The 15,132-nt window shown below is 51.9% G+C and overlaps 1 protein-coding gene, 1 long non-coding RNA gene and 1 other non-coding gene across 6 annotated transcripts in view; 1 reads left to right on the top strand and 2 right to left on the bottom strand.

Annotated features, from left to right (window-relative positions):
- Positions 1-808: 808 nt before the first annotated feature.
- LOC105102661 (uncharacterized) lies at positions 809-4,853 on the bottom strand. Its single transcript, XR_838393.3, has 3 exons — positions 4,664-4,853; positions 4,250-4,337; positions 809-1,636 (listed from the first exon to the last, which is right to left on the bottom strand). It is a non-coding gene; the product is annotated as an uncharacterized LOC105102661 (long non-coding RNA).
- A 1,024-nt stretch (positions 4,854-5,877) lies between these two features.
- CELF5 (CUGBP Elav-like family member 5) overlaps positions 5,878-15,132 on the bottom strand; it is a 44,104-nt gene continuing 34,849 nt past the window's right edge. For 3 of the 4 annotated variants that reach the window (XM_064479697.1, XM_064479694.1, XM_064479696.1), the window contains exons 9-13: positions 13,975-14,037; positions 13,298-13,381; positions 10,806-10,949; positions 9,031-9,198; positions 5,878-7,720 (exon numbers count right to left, since the gene is read on the bottom strand). In XM_064479697.1, the coding sequence (XP_064335767.1) occupies positions 9,071-9,198; positions 10,806-10,949; positions 13,298-13,381; positions 13,975-14,037 (419 nt within the window). In that variant the 3' untranslated portion in view covers positions 5,878-7,720; positions 9,031-9,070. Of the gene's footprint in view, positions 7,721-9,030; positions 9,199-10,805; positions 10,950-13,297; positions 13,382-13,974; positions 14,038-15,132 lie in introns of those variants that run through there. The other variant, XM_064479695.1, reaches the window with a different exon arrangement.
- On the top strand, positions 14,921-14,993 carry TRNAA-GGC (transfer RNA alanine (anticodon GGC)). Its single transcript has one exon. It is a non-coding gene; the product is annotated as a tRNA-Ala (tRNA).

Here is a 15,132-nt window from a genome sequence, read left to right as displayed (position 1 = left end):
CTATTGCCTTGGTAATAGAAGTCAACATCCTCACCAGGTCTCCAGGCCTATGACCCCTGACATCCTCTTGCTAACTTATTCCACCTCCACTCCTTCCAGGCTACTCTTGTGAGTGGAAAGTTGAGGACAGGTTTGCAGGTGATATCTGGGGAAGAGGGTTTCATGCAGAGTGTAGCCAGTGAAAAGGCCCTGGGGCAGGACTGTCCCTGGTGTGTTGAAGGAACAGGGAGGAGGCCAATGTGGTTGGAGCAGAGTGAGCGAGGAGAGAGGGAGGAGGTAAGGGAAGGGAGGATACAGAAGCAGGTCGTACAGGGCTTTGTGGGCCATGGGGAGGACGTGGGCTTTTACCCTCAAGGAGGTGGGAATCCTAGAGGGCTGTGGGCAGAGGAGGGCGGGGTCTGACTCAGGTGCTCCCACGCGCCCTCTGGTGGCTGCTGCGGGGAGGACAGACTGTGGAAGTGAGGGCAGGAGCCGAGGACCAAGGTGGAGGGGACAGCGCAGGTCCAGGCGGGAGATCCTGCGGCTGGACCACGTGGAGGCACAGGAGAGGGGAGAAGTGGGCCAAGTTAGGAGACACTTTTGAAGGCAGAGGCGATAGAACTTGCTAACAGACTAGTTACAGAGTGAGCAAGAAAGGAGTGAGGGATAACATCAAGATATCTGGCCCCAGCACTTGGAAGGATGGGACAGCCACCTGCTGACATGGGGATGACGCGGGAGCAGCAGGGCTGGGGACCAGGAACAATTTTGACCTGAGGAATATCCGCTTGGAGATGTCAGGTGGAGTCATCGATCTGAGGCTGGGCTCCTCTGAGGCTTTGATGGGGGGACAGACAGGCAGAGAGTAGGCGGCCTTGTTCCAGTGGGCTGGCTGAGGACCTGGGGCTCTTTCTGGGCCCCGTCGCCAGAACCCTCTACACACCGCACACCCACCCACACAGCGCGCTCTGGTTGGGCCCTGGAGCTGTCCGCGACCCCCGGTGCTGAAACTTCAGTTCGCGCAGGGACCTGACACTGGAGTAAAGTGCCTGGCAGGGACTGAGCTCTCCAAACGTATCTCTGGACTTCACCCACGATGGCAACGCTCTTTCGGTGCTAGTAGGCGCTGGTTTCGATGCCTTGCACATCCCAACCTGCACTGTACAGACTGCCAAAGAAAGGCAGGTATGTGTCGTTCCAAGTCAGTTCCAAACTCCCTACTCCATCGGAGGTTACTGCACCTTTAAGGATCACTGAATGCGTCACTCCTGACGTCACAATCACCCCTGCTCCAAAGACAGGCCTGACTTCAGGCTGCGGATTGGCTGATAGACTCACGAATATGTAGGTAAGCCCCACCCCCACCCCTTTCTGGTAGGCTGGGAAAAGAGGGGGCGGGGAGAGGACCTGGGGGCGTGGTCAGAGGATTTTCGTGCGTTTTGTTCTCTGCAGCAGTCTCCAGAACCTACCTACAGCAGAGCCTAGCACACCACAGGCGCTCCATAAGGGCTTGTTGACATTCGAATACAGTAGGAATACTGTCCGAGAGTTCACTTTTCTGATTCAGGAGATCCTGTTTTGCCTTCTTACAATGTTATGTTATGATGACAAGGTTTGTTATTCGTGCGCATTCGTGTCCTTGATCGTCTCAGCAATCCTAGATGGGGCAAAGTATTTTACAGATGAGGAAACTGAGGCTTGGAGGGAGAATGAGGCTGCTCAAAGGCATGCAAACCTTGAATAGCTCAGCAAATACTGAGGACAGAGGCAAACATGTCTGTTCTTGTGGGCCTCAGGTCCCACGTCAGGCTGTTTGACCACCGTGCCATTCCCTGTGCTCGGAAGACTTTGTGTGTCTCCGTGCCAGCCCAGCGTCTGAGAACTCCAGGATGGGAGGGTTTCCCGGCGCGGGGAACCGCACGTGTAAAAGCCTGGCGGCAGTAACACATTCAATCTGGAGAGAGGAGGCGACAGAAGGGAGGTGGGGCCGATCCCACAGGCTTTAAGGGACTGGCTAAGGAATTTGGGCAAAGTAGCTTTTATGTCCTAGGAGAGAGCCCAGGGGTCTCCTCACCACCTCATGCAGTCCACAGCGGGCCGCGTGGCACCCACTGGGCGCTCAATAAATGCTTGCGGCCTTTCAAGTGAAGGCATCAATACTACCGAAGGAAGGCATGAGTTTCTGCTGCCCCCTCCTGGTGGCCAGGGGCGAAGCCGCTGGAAAGTTAATTTCAACGGGATTGATTTGACACTTGTGTCCCGGTTACTCTGGGCCTCACAAATATGGATTCGTTCATTCCCACAACAACCCTCAAAAGCTTGTGCTTGATTGGCCTCACTTTTCCAGAGTTGGGGGGGAGGCTGAGCCGCAGAGAGATCGGCCACTGGTCTGATAATTCTCGTAAGTGGGATTCAAACCCTGGGCAGTCTCCACACTTAAGTTTAAGCCTCCAGACTTAAGAGCGATGAATTTAGTACTATACATGTATACATTTAAACACGCACACACACAGACACATGGGTTGCTTCCTGCTGTGTATTTTCTGCATCTCTCCTTTTCGCCTAACATGACCTGGAGATGATTCCATTCTCCAAGGACCACATGGTATTCCACGGGGTAATGCTCCCTGCAGTGGCCATCCTCCAAGGTGGCCCCCATGGGACCCACCCCCTGATATTCATGCCCATATGTAATCTCCTGCTGTGACTGTGGGCTAGACTTTGTATCTTGCCTCTAACAAATAGAATAAAGCAGAAGGGATGGCATGTTACCTGGAGAGATAAGTCAAAACAGGCAGTGTCTTCTCTCCCTCCCTCACTTTGGGTCACACTCTGTCTGGGGGATGCCAGCTGCCCTGTAGTGAGCAGCCCTATAGAAAGGTCCACGTGGTGAGGAGGAACTAGGGTCTCCAGCCAATAGCCATGTGAGGGAGCCAGCTTGAAACAGCTCCCCCAGCCCCAGTCCAGCCTTCAGATGAGGCAGCCCCAGCCAATGCCTTGACTGTGACCTTGTGAGAGACCCTGAACCAGAAACACTCACCAAAGTTACTCCTGGATTCCTGACCTGTGCAAAGTGGGTGAGATAATAAATGTGTGGTGTTTTAAGTGGCTCAATTTGGGGGAGGTTAAATTGTTATGCAGCAGTAACTAACTCATTTACCCTGGATGTCATTTAGCCTATTGCCCCTGGCTGCACACCTACATCATAGCCATCCCAAGCACACATTTATTCACTCTATGGAGACCCTCAGGTAGAGTCACTGTTTTGTACAGGTGCATATTCTAAATGTTTAACAACTTTGAGTTAAATTTCAAAGCTTAAATTGGAATACTACAAATAATAACTTGAATTACAATCTGATACATTTGAATTTCAGCCATCACACAGCACAGGGAAGTGGGACAGCACAGTGGTTAAAAGACTAGCTTGAGAGCCTGGGTTCAACTCCTGCTGTGCAGCCTTGGGCCAGTCACTTAACCTCTCTGAGCCTCAGTTAACTGACTCATAAAGTGGGGCTATTCACAGGACATACTTCATGAGGTTGTGGCAGGTTATGTCATGTAAAATAGTTGGACCAGTGTTGTCTGAGAGAACTTCCTGAAGTGATGGACGTGTGGCTCTGGAGACCTGGAAATGTGGCTCTGTGTGACTGAGGAAGAAAGTTATAATTTGACAAATTGATTGAAATATAAATAGCTACATGTGGCTAGTGGCTACTGTATTGTATGACACAGGCTTGAAAGAATGCTTGGCAAAGAGTAAGTGCTTAATAGATGCTTGGTAAGTTTAGTATCCTGCCAAACCGTTCTCCAGAATGCTGATTTACACCCCTCCAGCGGCACAGAGGTCACCCCAGGTATTCTCTTATCACTCCAAACTGATCCCACCCCTCCCCTGCTCAAAACACTCTGTGGCTCCCAACTGACATCAAGATATGTCCCAGACTTGCTGGTCTCCTTGTGATTATAACTTTTAGCATGCTTGAGAATTACTTTTCCTTCTGGACATGGGGTGCTTTTGATTTTTTGTCCCAAAGTACTTTCTCCTTGACTGCAACCTTGGGAAGATGGGGACAAGGTCTGGCACACAGTAGGTGCTCAATCACAAAGGAACATCTGTGACCCAGCCCCCATCACCTCTCATCTGTCTCTTCACCCAGTGCTATGGTCTTAGCCAATGGTTTAACGACCATGACATCCCAAGCCTCTGAGTCTTTGCCCATGCTGTTCCTTCCACCCAGAAAACCCTTCCAGGTGGACTCAGACTCACCTTTCCAGCTCCCACCCCAGCTGGGTCTTGTTCTTTCTGTAGGAGCTGGAGGAAGGCACTTCCTGTCTCTGAGCTTCAGTTTCCTCAACTATAAAATGGAATGAGTTGTTGATCAGATTAAAGGATGCCATTTCTGCAAAGCCCCTGGAAGGATATTAAGTGGCTAATTAAATTGAGTGGCCAGTACCCCTCCCGTAAATCTGGAAAGGCTCAGCTTGAGTGTGTCCATCTCCGTTTACTCACCCCACCTCCACGCCTTACCTTGGAGCACACTGTCCCCCATCCTGGGTCTCAGGATTTTGGGGGAGGAACTTTGAGGCCTTCACTGGCGTGCTGGAACTGCAGGCCATTTTGTTTTTGTTTTTTTAGCCAAAGCTACATCAGGTCTTGGATCTCACCTCCTGCAAGTCTCACCTCTTCAGAACACTTCCGGGGCCTTGACTGCGTCAGGTCCAATGGAGGGATTTCTCCGTTGACTGTGTAACAAGTATAGGTGGGGATGCGGAGAAACAGGAACTCCTGTGCGTTGCTGGTGGGAACACAGATTTACCAAGATCCAGCAATTCTGCTCCTAGGATGGACCTGAGAGAACTGAAACAGATGTTCAAACAGAAACTCACACACGAATCATTACAGCAGCGTGATTCACAATGGCCAAAGGTGGCAACAACTCAATCGGTGAATGAATGGTCTCACCACACGCTGGAATATATTCAGCCTTAAAAAGGAGTGAAGCACTGACAGTCGCCACAACATGGTTGGACCTTGAGAACACTATGCTCAGTGAGAGAAGCCAGATACAAAAGGACACACTGTGTGATTCCATTGATGTGAACAGGCAAATCCACAGTTTCATATGGGTGCATATTCTAAATGTTTAACAGCTTTGAGTTAAATTTCAAAGCTTAAATTGGAATACTACAAATAATAACTTGAATTACCATCTGATACATTTGAATTTCAGCCGCCACACAGCACAGAGAAGTGGGACAGCACAGTGGGCAAGAGACCAGCCTGAGAGCCTGGGTTCAGCTCCTGCTGTGCAGACAGAAAGTGGGTTCGTAGTGGCCACGGGCTGCGGAGGGGTTGGGGAGTGACTGCTAATGGGGACGGGATTGCTTTTAGGGGTGATGGAAACCTTTAGGAACTAGACAGTGGTGATGGTTACACAGCCTTCTGAATGTGCTTAATGCCACTCAACTGTACACTTCAAAATGGTAAAGAAAAATGGTGAATTTTTATCTCAATTACAAAAATGTATATTGCATGGCATCTCCCCTGCCCCCACCCCCTGGCTGACTCCTTGAGGGCAGAGCCCAGAACCAACTGGTTACTGCTGTGTCCCTGACCTCAGCAGAGGCTTAGGCACTCAGTAGGCAGTCAGTAAACGTTTGTTGAATGAATGAATGGACGTATGAATCAACAAAATGTACCTACTTTTCTGGAGAAGGAACACTCCCATTTCTTCAATGTCAGGAAGAATCAGACAGAATCCTGACCATGGGAACGACCGACCTTCCTTCTCCTCCTGCAAACCCTCCCTCTAAATCTAGATTGATCTCTAGTCCAGACACCCAATGCACTTGGTCTTTTTCGATGAAACAGGGCAAATGAGGGAGAACTCAGTCTTTTAGCAAGTAAAACTTTTATTAAATAAACTTTCAGTTTCTCCAGACCAAAGAGAGGCATTTTGGACATTAGGATGACCCCTGCAGCCTCTCACCTGAAACACGCCACAGTGACGAGGACCTCGAGATTCAAACCAAGTCAACCCAAAGTTCCCTCCAAGTCTTTTTCTTGTCTTTCTTGTGTGTGTGTGTGTGTGTGTGTTTGTCTCCAAAAGTCGTTTTGCAAGTTGAAACTTCATGAAATTACTCGTAGCAGAAATAAAGTACATCGTACAAATCACGTAGGTCTTTGATGTGGAGTATAAAAATGGTATTTACAGCCAGTAAACATGGACCAGAGGACACACGCCACTGCACGCCAGCACGCACTCCCAAGCAGGCCTGGCGGGGGGCGGGGCGGGGCGGGATGCGGATGGGACCCCACCGCCCCTGAGCACACACTTGTACACGCAGACGGACGGGACACAGGCACGCTAGAGAGGGTCTTGGAACAATTATCAAACTGGAATATCGAAACAGGTTGGTCAGAAGATTTTTTTTCCTTTTTTTTTTCTTTTTTGCTATGTTTTTTTTTTCCTTCTTTTTTTTTTTTTTTTTTTTTTTTTTTTTTCTGGGTCGGTCAACACATTTGGTAGAAACAAAAGGGAGTGCTTTTTTTTTCTTTAAAATTTTTTTTCTTGAGCTTATTAAGTTCTCTGGTGCCTCATCTGGCAAGAGGCCCCACCGGATGTCCGAAAAAAAAACTTGACTCTGTGCTTCAAGAAGGGTTTTCACGGTTTGGGTAGCTATACAGAGCCCCGCCCCCCCACAAAGCATAGTCCTCCCCACCCCAACTAGAAAACAAAAATCCATTGTCATTTGATTTTTTTCCTCATGTCTTTTCTTCTTTGTACCTGCTCAGAAAGACCAAAAAAAAAATTCTTTGTAGAGGTATCTCTGGTGAAGGGGTGCGGGTCGGCTTTGTCCAGTGCACGTGGCAATCTTGGTCATGAGATTGTGGATTCCAGGCTGGTGATCCAAAGGCAGGGAGGGTGGCCGCCTGCCCTTGGGAGGGGGTTCGGGGTGGGGGCTCCCCGCCCCCGCCCCGTCTGCCCCCGACACGGAAAGCTAAGGGCTATTGGTCACATGAGTAAGGCTATGACTGGGGGGAAGGACTGGGGGAGGCCAAGGGGTCTCTTTTGTGCCTACATCCAGGGAAGGTAGGGCCCTGGGATGAGGAGGGGGAGGAGGTTCCGGAAGCTGCAGCTAGGACCAGGGACACTGAAGCCAGCTGAGCCCACAGGCCCGCGAGAATCTCGTCGGTGGCAGGGGTCAAAAGTCCTGGAGGTATATCGCGTCGGCTGATGATTCTCAGTGCTTCGCCTGGTGCCCTGGTCTGACATGAAGCGGGAGGTGGGGAGACACTGGGCTGCCCCGCCAGCCTCAGCCCTTCTGAGTGTCCCTGCTGAGTGACCTGCCCAGGGCCACCTTCTCTTAGATGGAAGGAAGTCGGAAAGGTTTGGTCCCATGATCTATACTCAAAAAATATATATACCGTCTATAGCTCTCTATATATATGCATGTATATATATAGGAAAAGTTGCGATTTCATTCGGGGAAGCCACAAAGGTTGTGTTGTGGGGGGAGGGAGGAAATCTCCCAGAAGGGGCAGTGAGCCCCTCGCAGACCACGAAGCCCCATCCCAGCTCCGTGTGGCCTTCAGTAGTGTTTCACATTTTGGGGAGGGGCACAAGGAAGAAGGGAGAGGAGGTGGGGGCTGGTGTCCAAACTCAGTTGTAATTTACGGTAAAGTCCTGGATCGGATGGAAGCGGGAAACCCTCCTGGGGTGGGAAGGCCCCTCACCTGGCGGAGAAGGGAGGGGCGTTAGGGTGTGGTGATGAGGGCGCACGTCAGCAGAGGACATCACCTCCCACCCCCACCCCTGCCCTGGCCAGGCTAGGGTCTGGGAATCCAAGGGCCCCTATCTTTTCAGAAAGAGTCCATTTTGGGGTCTAGAGGCTGACACACCCAGCTTGGAAGGGACTGAGGGTCATCAAACCCATGTCCTCATCTGGCCACTGGAGGCAAATGTTTATTTCTGTCTCCTCTCCCCTGCTCCCTGCCACTGAAGCTCCATGAAGCAGCTCCCCAATCCCATTTCGGTTCATTCACGGCTGGAAACAGTGCCTGGCGCACAGTAGATGCTCAGTGAGGAATTGCTGTCAACTTGTCCAAACGCAGATTGCCTGTTGCTGGCTTCCAGGGGTGGATTTCCGCCCATGCACGCTCCCAAAGACACATGACCCCGTGACTGAACACCCTCGAATCTGTGGGTGCTGGGAGCAGGGTTCCTGGGAGCAGGAACAGCCCCTCACTGAGCACCTGCTTCGCACCAGATCCCAGGACATCCTCTGTGATGACACAGCGACGATGATTAAGAGGAAACGAGCTTCCCAGGTGGCGGGACCCGGGCTCAGCTGGGAAAACACCGAGTGCCCTGTGGGGATCCGTCCCATTGCCTCTAGGGGAGGCCACGTGCATGGGCCCACTTCACAGATGAGCCTTGTCAAGGCGTGAGCTTGTTGTAAATTTCCCCATCGGCCCCTCAGGCTCACAGTTCATTCCCCCAAAGAAGGTGATGATTGGACAGAGTTGTTCGTACTAATGGCACAAACACGCTTGGGGATTTGTTCGTTCCTTTGGATTCCCCCTGATAGCCCCTCCCCAGCATGCCATGGCTGAGGGCAAAAATTCCATTCTCCTGTCAACTCATTGGTATGAATTATGCCAAGTAAAGAGCTCTCAGAGGAGTCCAGCTGGGAGAACAGATTCACAGCAAAGGACAGAAGCCCCTTCCCACAGCCCACTCCACCCCAGACCAAAACCCACCTCTCAGACGAACTTCTATTCATCCTTCAAAGCCTTCTCCAGGAAGGATCCCCTAACCACCCTCCCCACTCCCATCCTACTGCTCTGGTTCCAGCCCTGACCACAGAGGGAGATTGGGGGTGTCTTTGTCCATCTCTGTCCCTGTCAACCAAACCTGGGGACTCCTTGTAGCCTCTTGCAGCATCCCCCCAGCCTGGGGAGGGTTTGGAGAATGAGGAGGGAGTGCGGACAAGACGGGGGTGGGGCGGGGTGGGGGAGGGGGATGGGGCCGCCTGGCGGCTCACCTGGGCCAAGCCCGCAGCCTCAGGGCGGCTGTGGGCGCGGTCAGTAGGGGTGTCCCGGATCTTTGGGCCGCTTCAGCTGCACTTTGAGCCTCTTCATGCCGATCTGAAAGCCGTTCATGGCCTGGATGGCGGTCTGCGCGCTGGCCGGGTTGTCAAAGCTCACGAAGCCTGCAGAGACCGGGGTGGACCCACGATGGTGGGCAACACGGGCATCCTCTGCTTGCTCCAGTGCTGTGGCCCTGGCTGCCCAGTGGCATGGGGCACTGGGGGCAGGAGTGTGCACTCGCAGGGGCAGGCTGTCCCGGGAGGTGCGAGGGCTTCCCAAAGGACGCACAGCAGCCCTGGCCTGGTTCTGGCACCTCCTGGGCTTGCTTGCCTCTGGGGATGGGGCACTCATTTCTTACTTGGGGTTTGCTCTGCTGAGACTTCTCAACCCACGTGGGGGACAGGTGTGGCCTCCGGGGGTTCCACATCACCCACACCTCCCACTACATAGATGAGGAAATTGAGGCTCAGAGAAAACACATGACCCCCTGACTGCTGAATGTGATTAAGCAGATTTTCCTCCAGAAATTTCCTTCTTCCTCCTGGAAGCAGGATACAGAGGAAGGGGCCTGGGCACTGGCGGGGGCCCCTTGCTTGCTGTGTGACCTAAAGCATGTTGCTTGGCCATTCTATGCCTCTCTTTTCTCCTCTTGTAAACTGGTTGCATAATGAGTGTATACAGGAGGTGCTTAATAAATAGTCAAGAGTCGACCCTTCAAAGAGGACAGGGTGGGGTTAAGAGTCCAGATTTTGGAGTCTAATAGACCGTTTCTAATCTAGGTTCTGCCTCTTTGGTGCTGTGTGACTTTGGACAAGTTACGTGCCTCTCTGAGCCTTAACTTCCCATTTCTGGGGACAAGGAAGTTCTCTCCACAGTCCACAAGGCCCTGCACAACCTGCCCCATCCCCTCCCTGCCCTCCGTTCCTCCCTCTCTTCCCCTCACTCACTCTGCTTCAGCCACACAGGCATCCTCACTGTTCCTCCAATGCACCAGGCTCAGTCCTGCCCCAGGGTCTTTGCACAAGTGATTCCCTCTGCCTAGAACACTCTTCCCCAGATATGCCCGTGGTTGGCTCCTCATCATTCAGATCTCAGTTGAAACATCGCCTCTTCCTTATCAGTCTGTACTTTGTCACTAGTTTTGTTTTTCTCCATACCACATATAACACCCTGGTCTATATCCTATGTTTGTTTATTTCTGTCTCCTCCCTCTGGACCTGTGCTTTCCAATTTGGTCTTGGTAGCCACTGGCCACAATTTTAAATGCATTAAAATTAATACAATGAAACATTCAGTCCTTTGGTTGCACTGGCCACATTTCAAGTGCTCAGTAACTACGTGGGGCTGGCGGCTCAGGCAGCGCGGATATAGAACATTCCCATCAGCGGAGAAAGTTCGAGGGGCAGCGCAGTAAGACTGAGCTTTCGGCAGGCAGAGATTTTTGTTGTCTCCCTTCACTGCTCTGTGCCAGTGCCCAGCATGGTGTATGGCACACAGTAGGTGCACGATCTGTTAGTTGAATGAATGAATGAGGGAGTCTTTGAAGGGTTGAGAGGTAAGTGCTTAGCACACAGTAGGTGCTTAGTAAGTGCTCACTTTGATCATGAATGTGATTCTTTTGGACTAGACCTGTCTTGTGGCTGCCCACACCCTCCCACCCTCCCATTCCAGGGCGCGGGGCGTATGCCATGGTGCGGCAAGCAGGAAGGGGCACCCTACAGGGACTCACCAAAACATTTGCTCTGGTTGGTGGCCCGATCCATAAACACCTTGGAGGAGATGATATTGCCGAAGGGCAGGAACATCTGCGTCAGCTCCGTGTCTCCAAACTCCTGGGGGAGGTGGTAGATAAACAGGTTACAGCCTTCGGGACCTGCAGGTGGGGGAGAGAAAGACATAAAGCCCCCAAGGAGAGGAGGCGGACCCCCGGGGGAGGGGCGCGGGTCCAGAGCCCACATCTGGCATCTCCAGTTGCTGGGAGAGGGGTGCCCCCTAACACCCAGAAAGAAGGGGCATGGAAGTGGTGGGGAGGGGGTCAGGGTGTCCTGAGCTCTTGTCTATATAATCCCACACTCAGATACTCCAAACCTCTAATGATCCTCAGTCCCCAGAGAATTTACAAAATTCAGCTCATCTCTACTCCCCCAAATCGAGATAAATCCCTCCATCCCAGACCCTGGATAATCCCCAAATCCCAGAAGACCCCAAGCCCCTGGAAAATCCCTAAACCTCAAACTCCAGATCATTTACAGAAATCAGATGAAGTGGGTGTGGGGTACACGGAAACTCTGTCTTTGCAAGAACTCTGTAAATCTAAAACTGGTTTTAAAATGAAATGCTCATATTTTTTTGAAAGTTCAATGATCACAGAATAAAATAAGACAAGTGATTCCCTGGTTCCAAACCCCAAATACCCAGATATTTTTCAAAACCTTGGATAATCCTCCAAATGTTGGATAATTTTCAAAACTCAGATGATACACACATAAAATCAAGTAAAATTAAAAGATAATTCTCCAGTCTTGAACCCCAGATATCCTGAAGCCACAGATAATTTTTAAATGATATGCTATCCGGATTAGAATTTTTTAAAGCATGGCTAACCCTCAAAATTATCCCCTCCCCCAATAATCCCCAGTGCATGGCTCATATAAAAACTATAAATAAGAACAGCATCAAAAAAACCTTGATTATATCCCAAAAGAAAGGTAACCATCAAACCACTGAGAATTCCCCTGGACTCGCAATGAATATTCCCTCCCCCTGGAAAATACAAGATCCAAAACGACACAGTCACACCTACCTCTTACCTTCCAGATTAGGACCACAGGTCTGCTAACAGGTTTGTTTTTAACATGCCAGTATGTTCCCAGGTGACTGATATGTTTCGGAATGATTTTGAGCAAACACGAATTTTGTGTTTGCTTGTGTGCTATCTCTAGGGGAATGCAAAAAACCACACCCAGCTAAACCGAACCTCCTAAGAAAGCAAAATGCACACACACTCGCATACACAGCTCCATCTACCAACTGTCTCAGTTCCCCAAGTGTGTTATGAGTCACACCCACTCCCTTCTGGGGTGAGGACTCCCCGTCTGATTTGAGACAAGCCTTTCCATCATTTCACAGTAACACACGTTGTAGCCCTTCCGAGGCCACTTTCCCGTGCAAACTTCAGGTCTTTTCCAAGATAAAGTGCCAAATTTATTGTAGTATTCATGTATTTCTTAACCATCTAACACACATAAAACCATGTTACCGTTTTTATTAGGGTTTTATCTTTTTTTTTTTTTTTGCCACATCACCGCCCACATTTTTGAATGGCTTTCCCCAGCCCTGTTTCCCCCATGAGCCTGTGGTTTGTATGGTGAAGTTCTGCCAACTCTGGTGAATTTCCAGAAGGCATAGGTCATGTTATAGCAGCTCGGACTGCATGCGAGCCAGCTTTTAGCCACTGCACCCAGGCAGTGTCCTCCGTTCCAGCGGACTAACAGCAATGGAGAAATTAAACAGATTCTCACAGAACTCAGTCTGCAGGCCAGGCCAAGCTTCCCGTGTCACAGGGTGATGTGGGGCCTGTCCCCAGACCCTGCCCCCACCCTCACTGGATGGATTAAGGAAAGGAGTGACTCCCTGGTGCCGAGTGCCTCCTATGTGTCAGGAGTGGCCGCTGCTCACTTCCCAGTAAGGCCTCTGGGCACAGAGGGTCGTCTGTGTGACAGATGAGGAAACTGAAGCACGGGGCAGTGAGGCCTTCCATGGGACGTCCCAAGTCAGAATTGGGCGATTTCAATCCCGATTCAATTCCGACTCCAGAGTCTAACTCCTCCCTCCCTTGACTTTACTGCGGGAGCCTCATTTTACCTGAGATACCGCATCATCCCACCCTCCAACCTCAAAACTCGTTTCCTCTCCAAAATTTCAGAGAATCACACCATTCTGGAGAGACCTCCTGGTGGGGGCAGGGTCACTGCTATTCTCACCGGCTCGGGACTAGCCCGGTTCCCACTTTCCAGAGGAGAAAAACAAGGCTCAGAGAAGATTCATTTGTTCCCCAAACACCCAGGGGCTGCATCGGGACTTGACCCAGGTCTGTCCAGACCGCAGGCCGAGCTTTTAGCCGCGCGGTTCCCTGAGGCCAGGCCAGGCCGGGGGTCCTGGAGGTGGAGGGGGCGGTCAGAGGGCGGGGCCGGCGCCCAGGGGAGGTGGCGGCCTCCTCACCTTCTCGCTGCTGCTGCTGCAGGAGGGGTGGCGGCTGGGGGACGCTGTGCGCGATGGGCGTGATGGCCGCGGTGGGGTACATGGCTGTAGAGACCGGGAGCGAGACACAGGTCGGAGGCCGGCGTGAGGCGGGTGGGCAGCCGGGTGCCGGCGTGGGCGCGGCGGGGCAGGGGCGGGGCAAAGGCTGAGGGGCGGGGTCACGGCTGAGGGTGGGGCCAAGACCGGATCTTGGGAAGCCAGAGGGGCGTGGTCGTGGGGGAGGGCGGGCCTCAGGGAGGGGCCAAGGCAACAGGGACGAGTAGGGTGGGGCGGGGCCATGACTAGAGGGGTGGGGCCAAGGCCAGGTCTTGGGAAGGGGCGTGATCACGTTGGAGGGCGGGTCCGAGGGAGGGGCCAAGGCGGGGCCATGGCTGAGGGCGGGGCCAAGGCTGTCCTTAGAAAGAAGAGCCAGAGATGGGGGGAGGCCCCCGCAGGGACAGAGTCTAGGCGTTACGTGAGGGCGGGACCAAAGGCAGGTTATGGGGGGGAAGGGCCAGATGTTGAAGGAGGGCGGGGCGGGGGCCGGGCCAAGAACTAGGATTGGGCCCAAAGTAATGACTAGGCAGAAGAAGGAATAGAATGAGAGGGGCGGGGCCAGATCTGGGTGGGCGAGGGGCGGGGCCGCGCTGCCTCCCTACCTGTGTACTGCTGGACTCCAGAGAAGGCAGGATGGAGGGTCTCAGCCACCGTCGGGCTCTGAGCTGCAGGGCAGACGGAAGGGCTGAGTAGGCAGCAGAAGTCTTCCATCCACCCCAGTTTCACTTCTGCATCAACGTTTTACAAGTATAACCTCCATTTTACAAGTGGGGGACCCGAAGCTCAGGGATGGAAGCAGTTGGCACATGGCTACTCAGGAAATAGCAGAAGCGAAACTAGAATTCAGGTTTCATGGACTCCAGAGAGGTTTAACCATCACCCCAACTCTGTCCTTATCCTGACCCCCTTGCTCCTCCCCTTTATTCTCTGGATTCTCCAGGTCTCTGTTCCCCATCACCACCCACCCGCATCCCTTCCCCCTTTTCCCTCCTCACATCTGGATCATTAGACACCCTATGGATCCCCCATGTGGCTGTGACTGCCTGATGATCCCTAGGGGAGGACATAGGGGAAGGGGAGAGGATGTCTAGGCCACCAGAGCTGAAGAGTCTGGAGGAAATTGAGCAAAAAAAGTATGCTCGAATGGAGAGAGGCTGCCGGAGGATGGGGTGGTGATGTGGGAGGGTGAGACTGTAAAGGGGTCTCATGAGTGAATTACTTGGTGGAGAAGAAGTTCTGTATGTTGCCTGTTGTGTTTGTTACATGAAACTATACCTGTGACAAAATGGCATAGAACCAACCACACACACACACACACACACACACACACACCAGCGCATGTGAAAAGTGAAGTCTGAATAGGCTCTCCAACTCCAGCTGAGTTCAACGTCGTGTCAGTTTCCTAGTTTTAACAACATACTGAGGTTCTGTGCAATGTTAGCATCTGGGGATACCGAGTGCTAGGTACTGGGACCTCTCTGTAGTATTTTTGAAACCCCCTGTGAGTGCCAGTCATTTCAAACTAAAAATAAATTCTCACAGAGGTGGGGAGGGTATAGCTCAGTGGTAGAGTGCATGCATGGCATGCATGAGGTCCTGGGTTCAATCCCCAGTACCTCCATTAAAAGAAAGGAAGGAATGGAGGAAGGAAGGAAGGAAAGAAGGAAGGAAGGAAAGGAAGAAAGAAAAAACTGCTGAGGGCCACCTAACTAGAATTTGAACCCAGAAACACCTGGATGGAAAGTTCTTGTTTAACCTTT

The sequence above is a fragment of the Camelus dromedarius genome, chromosome 27 (assembly GCF_036321535.1).
Source record: "Camelus dromedarius isolate mCamDro1 chromosome 27, mCamDro1.pat, whole genome shotgun sequence".
NCBI lineage: Eukaryota > Metazoa > Chordata > Mammalia > Artiodactyla > Camelidae > Camelus > Camelus dromedarius.
The sequence above is the reverse complement of the archived record's forward strand: the minus strand, read 5'-3'. Positions and strand labels throughout refer to the sequence as shown.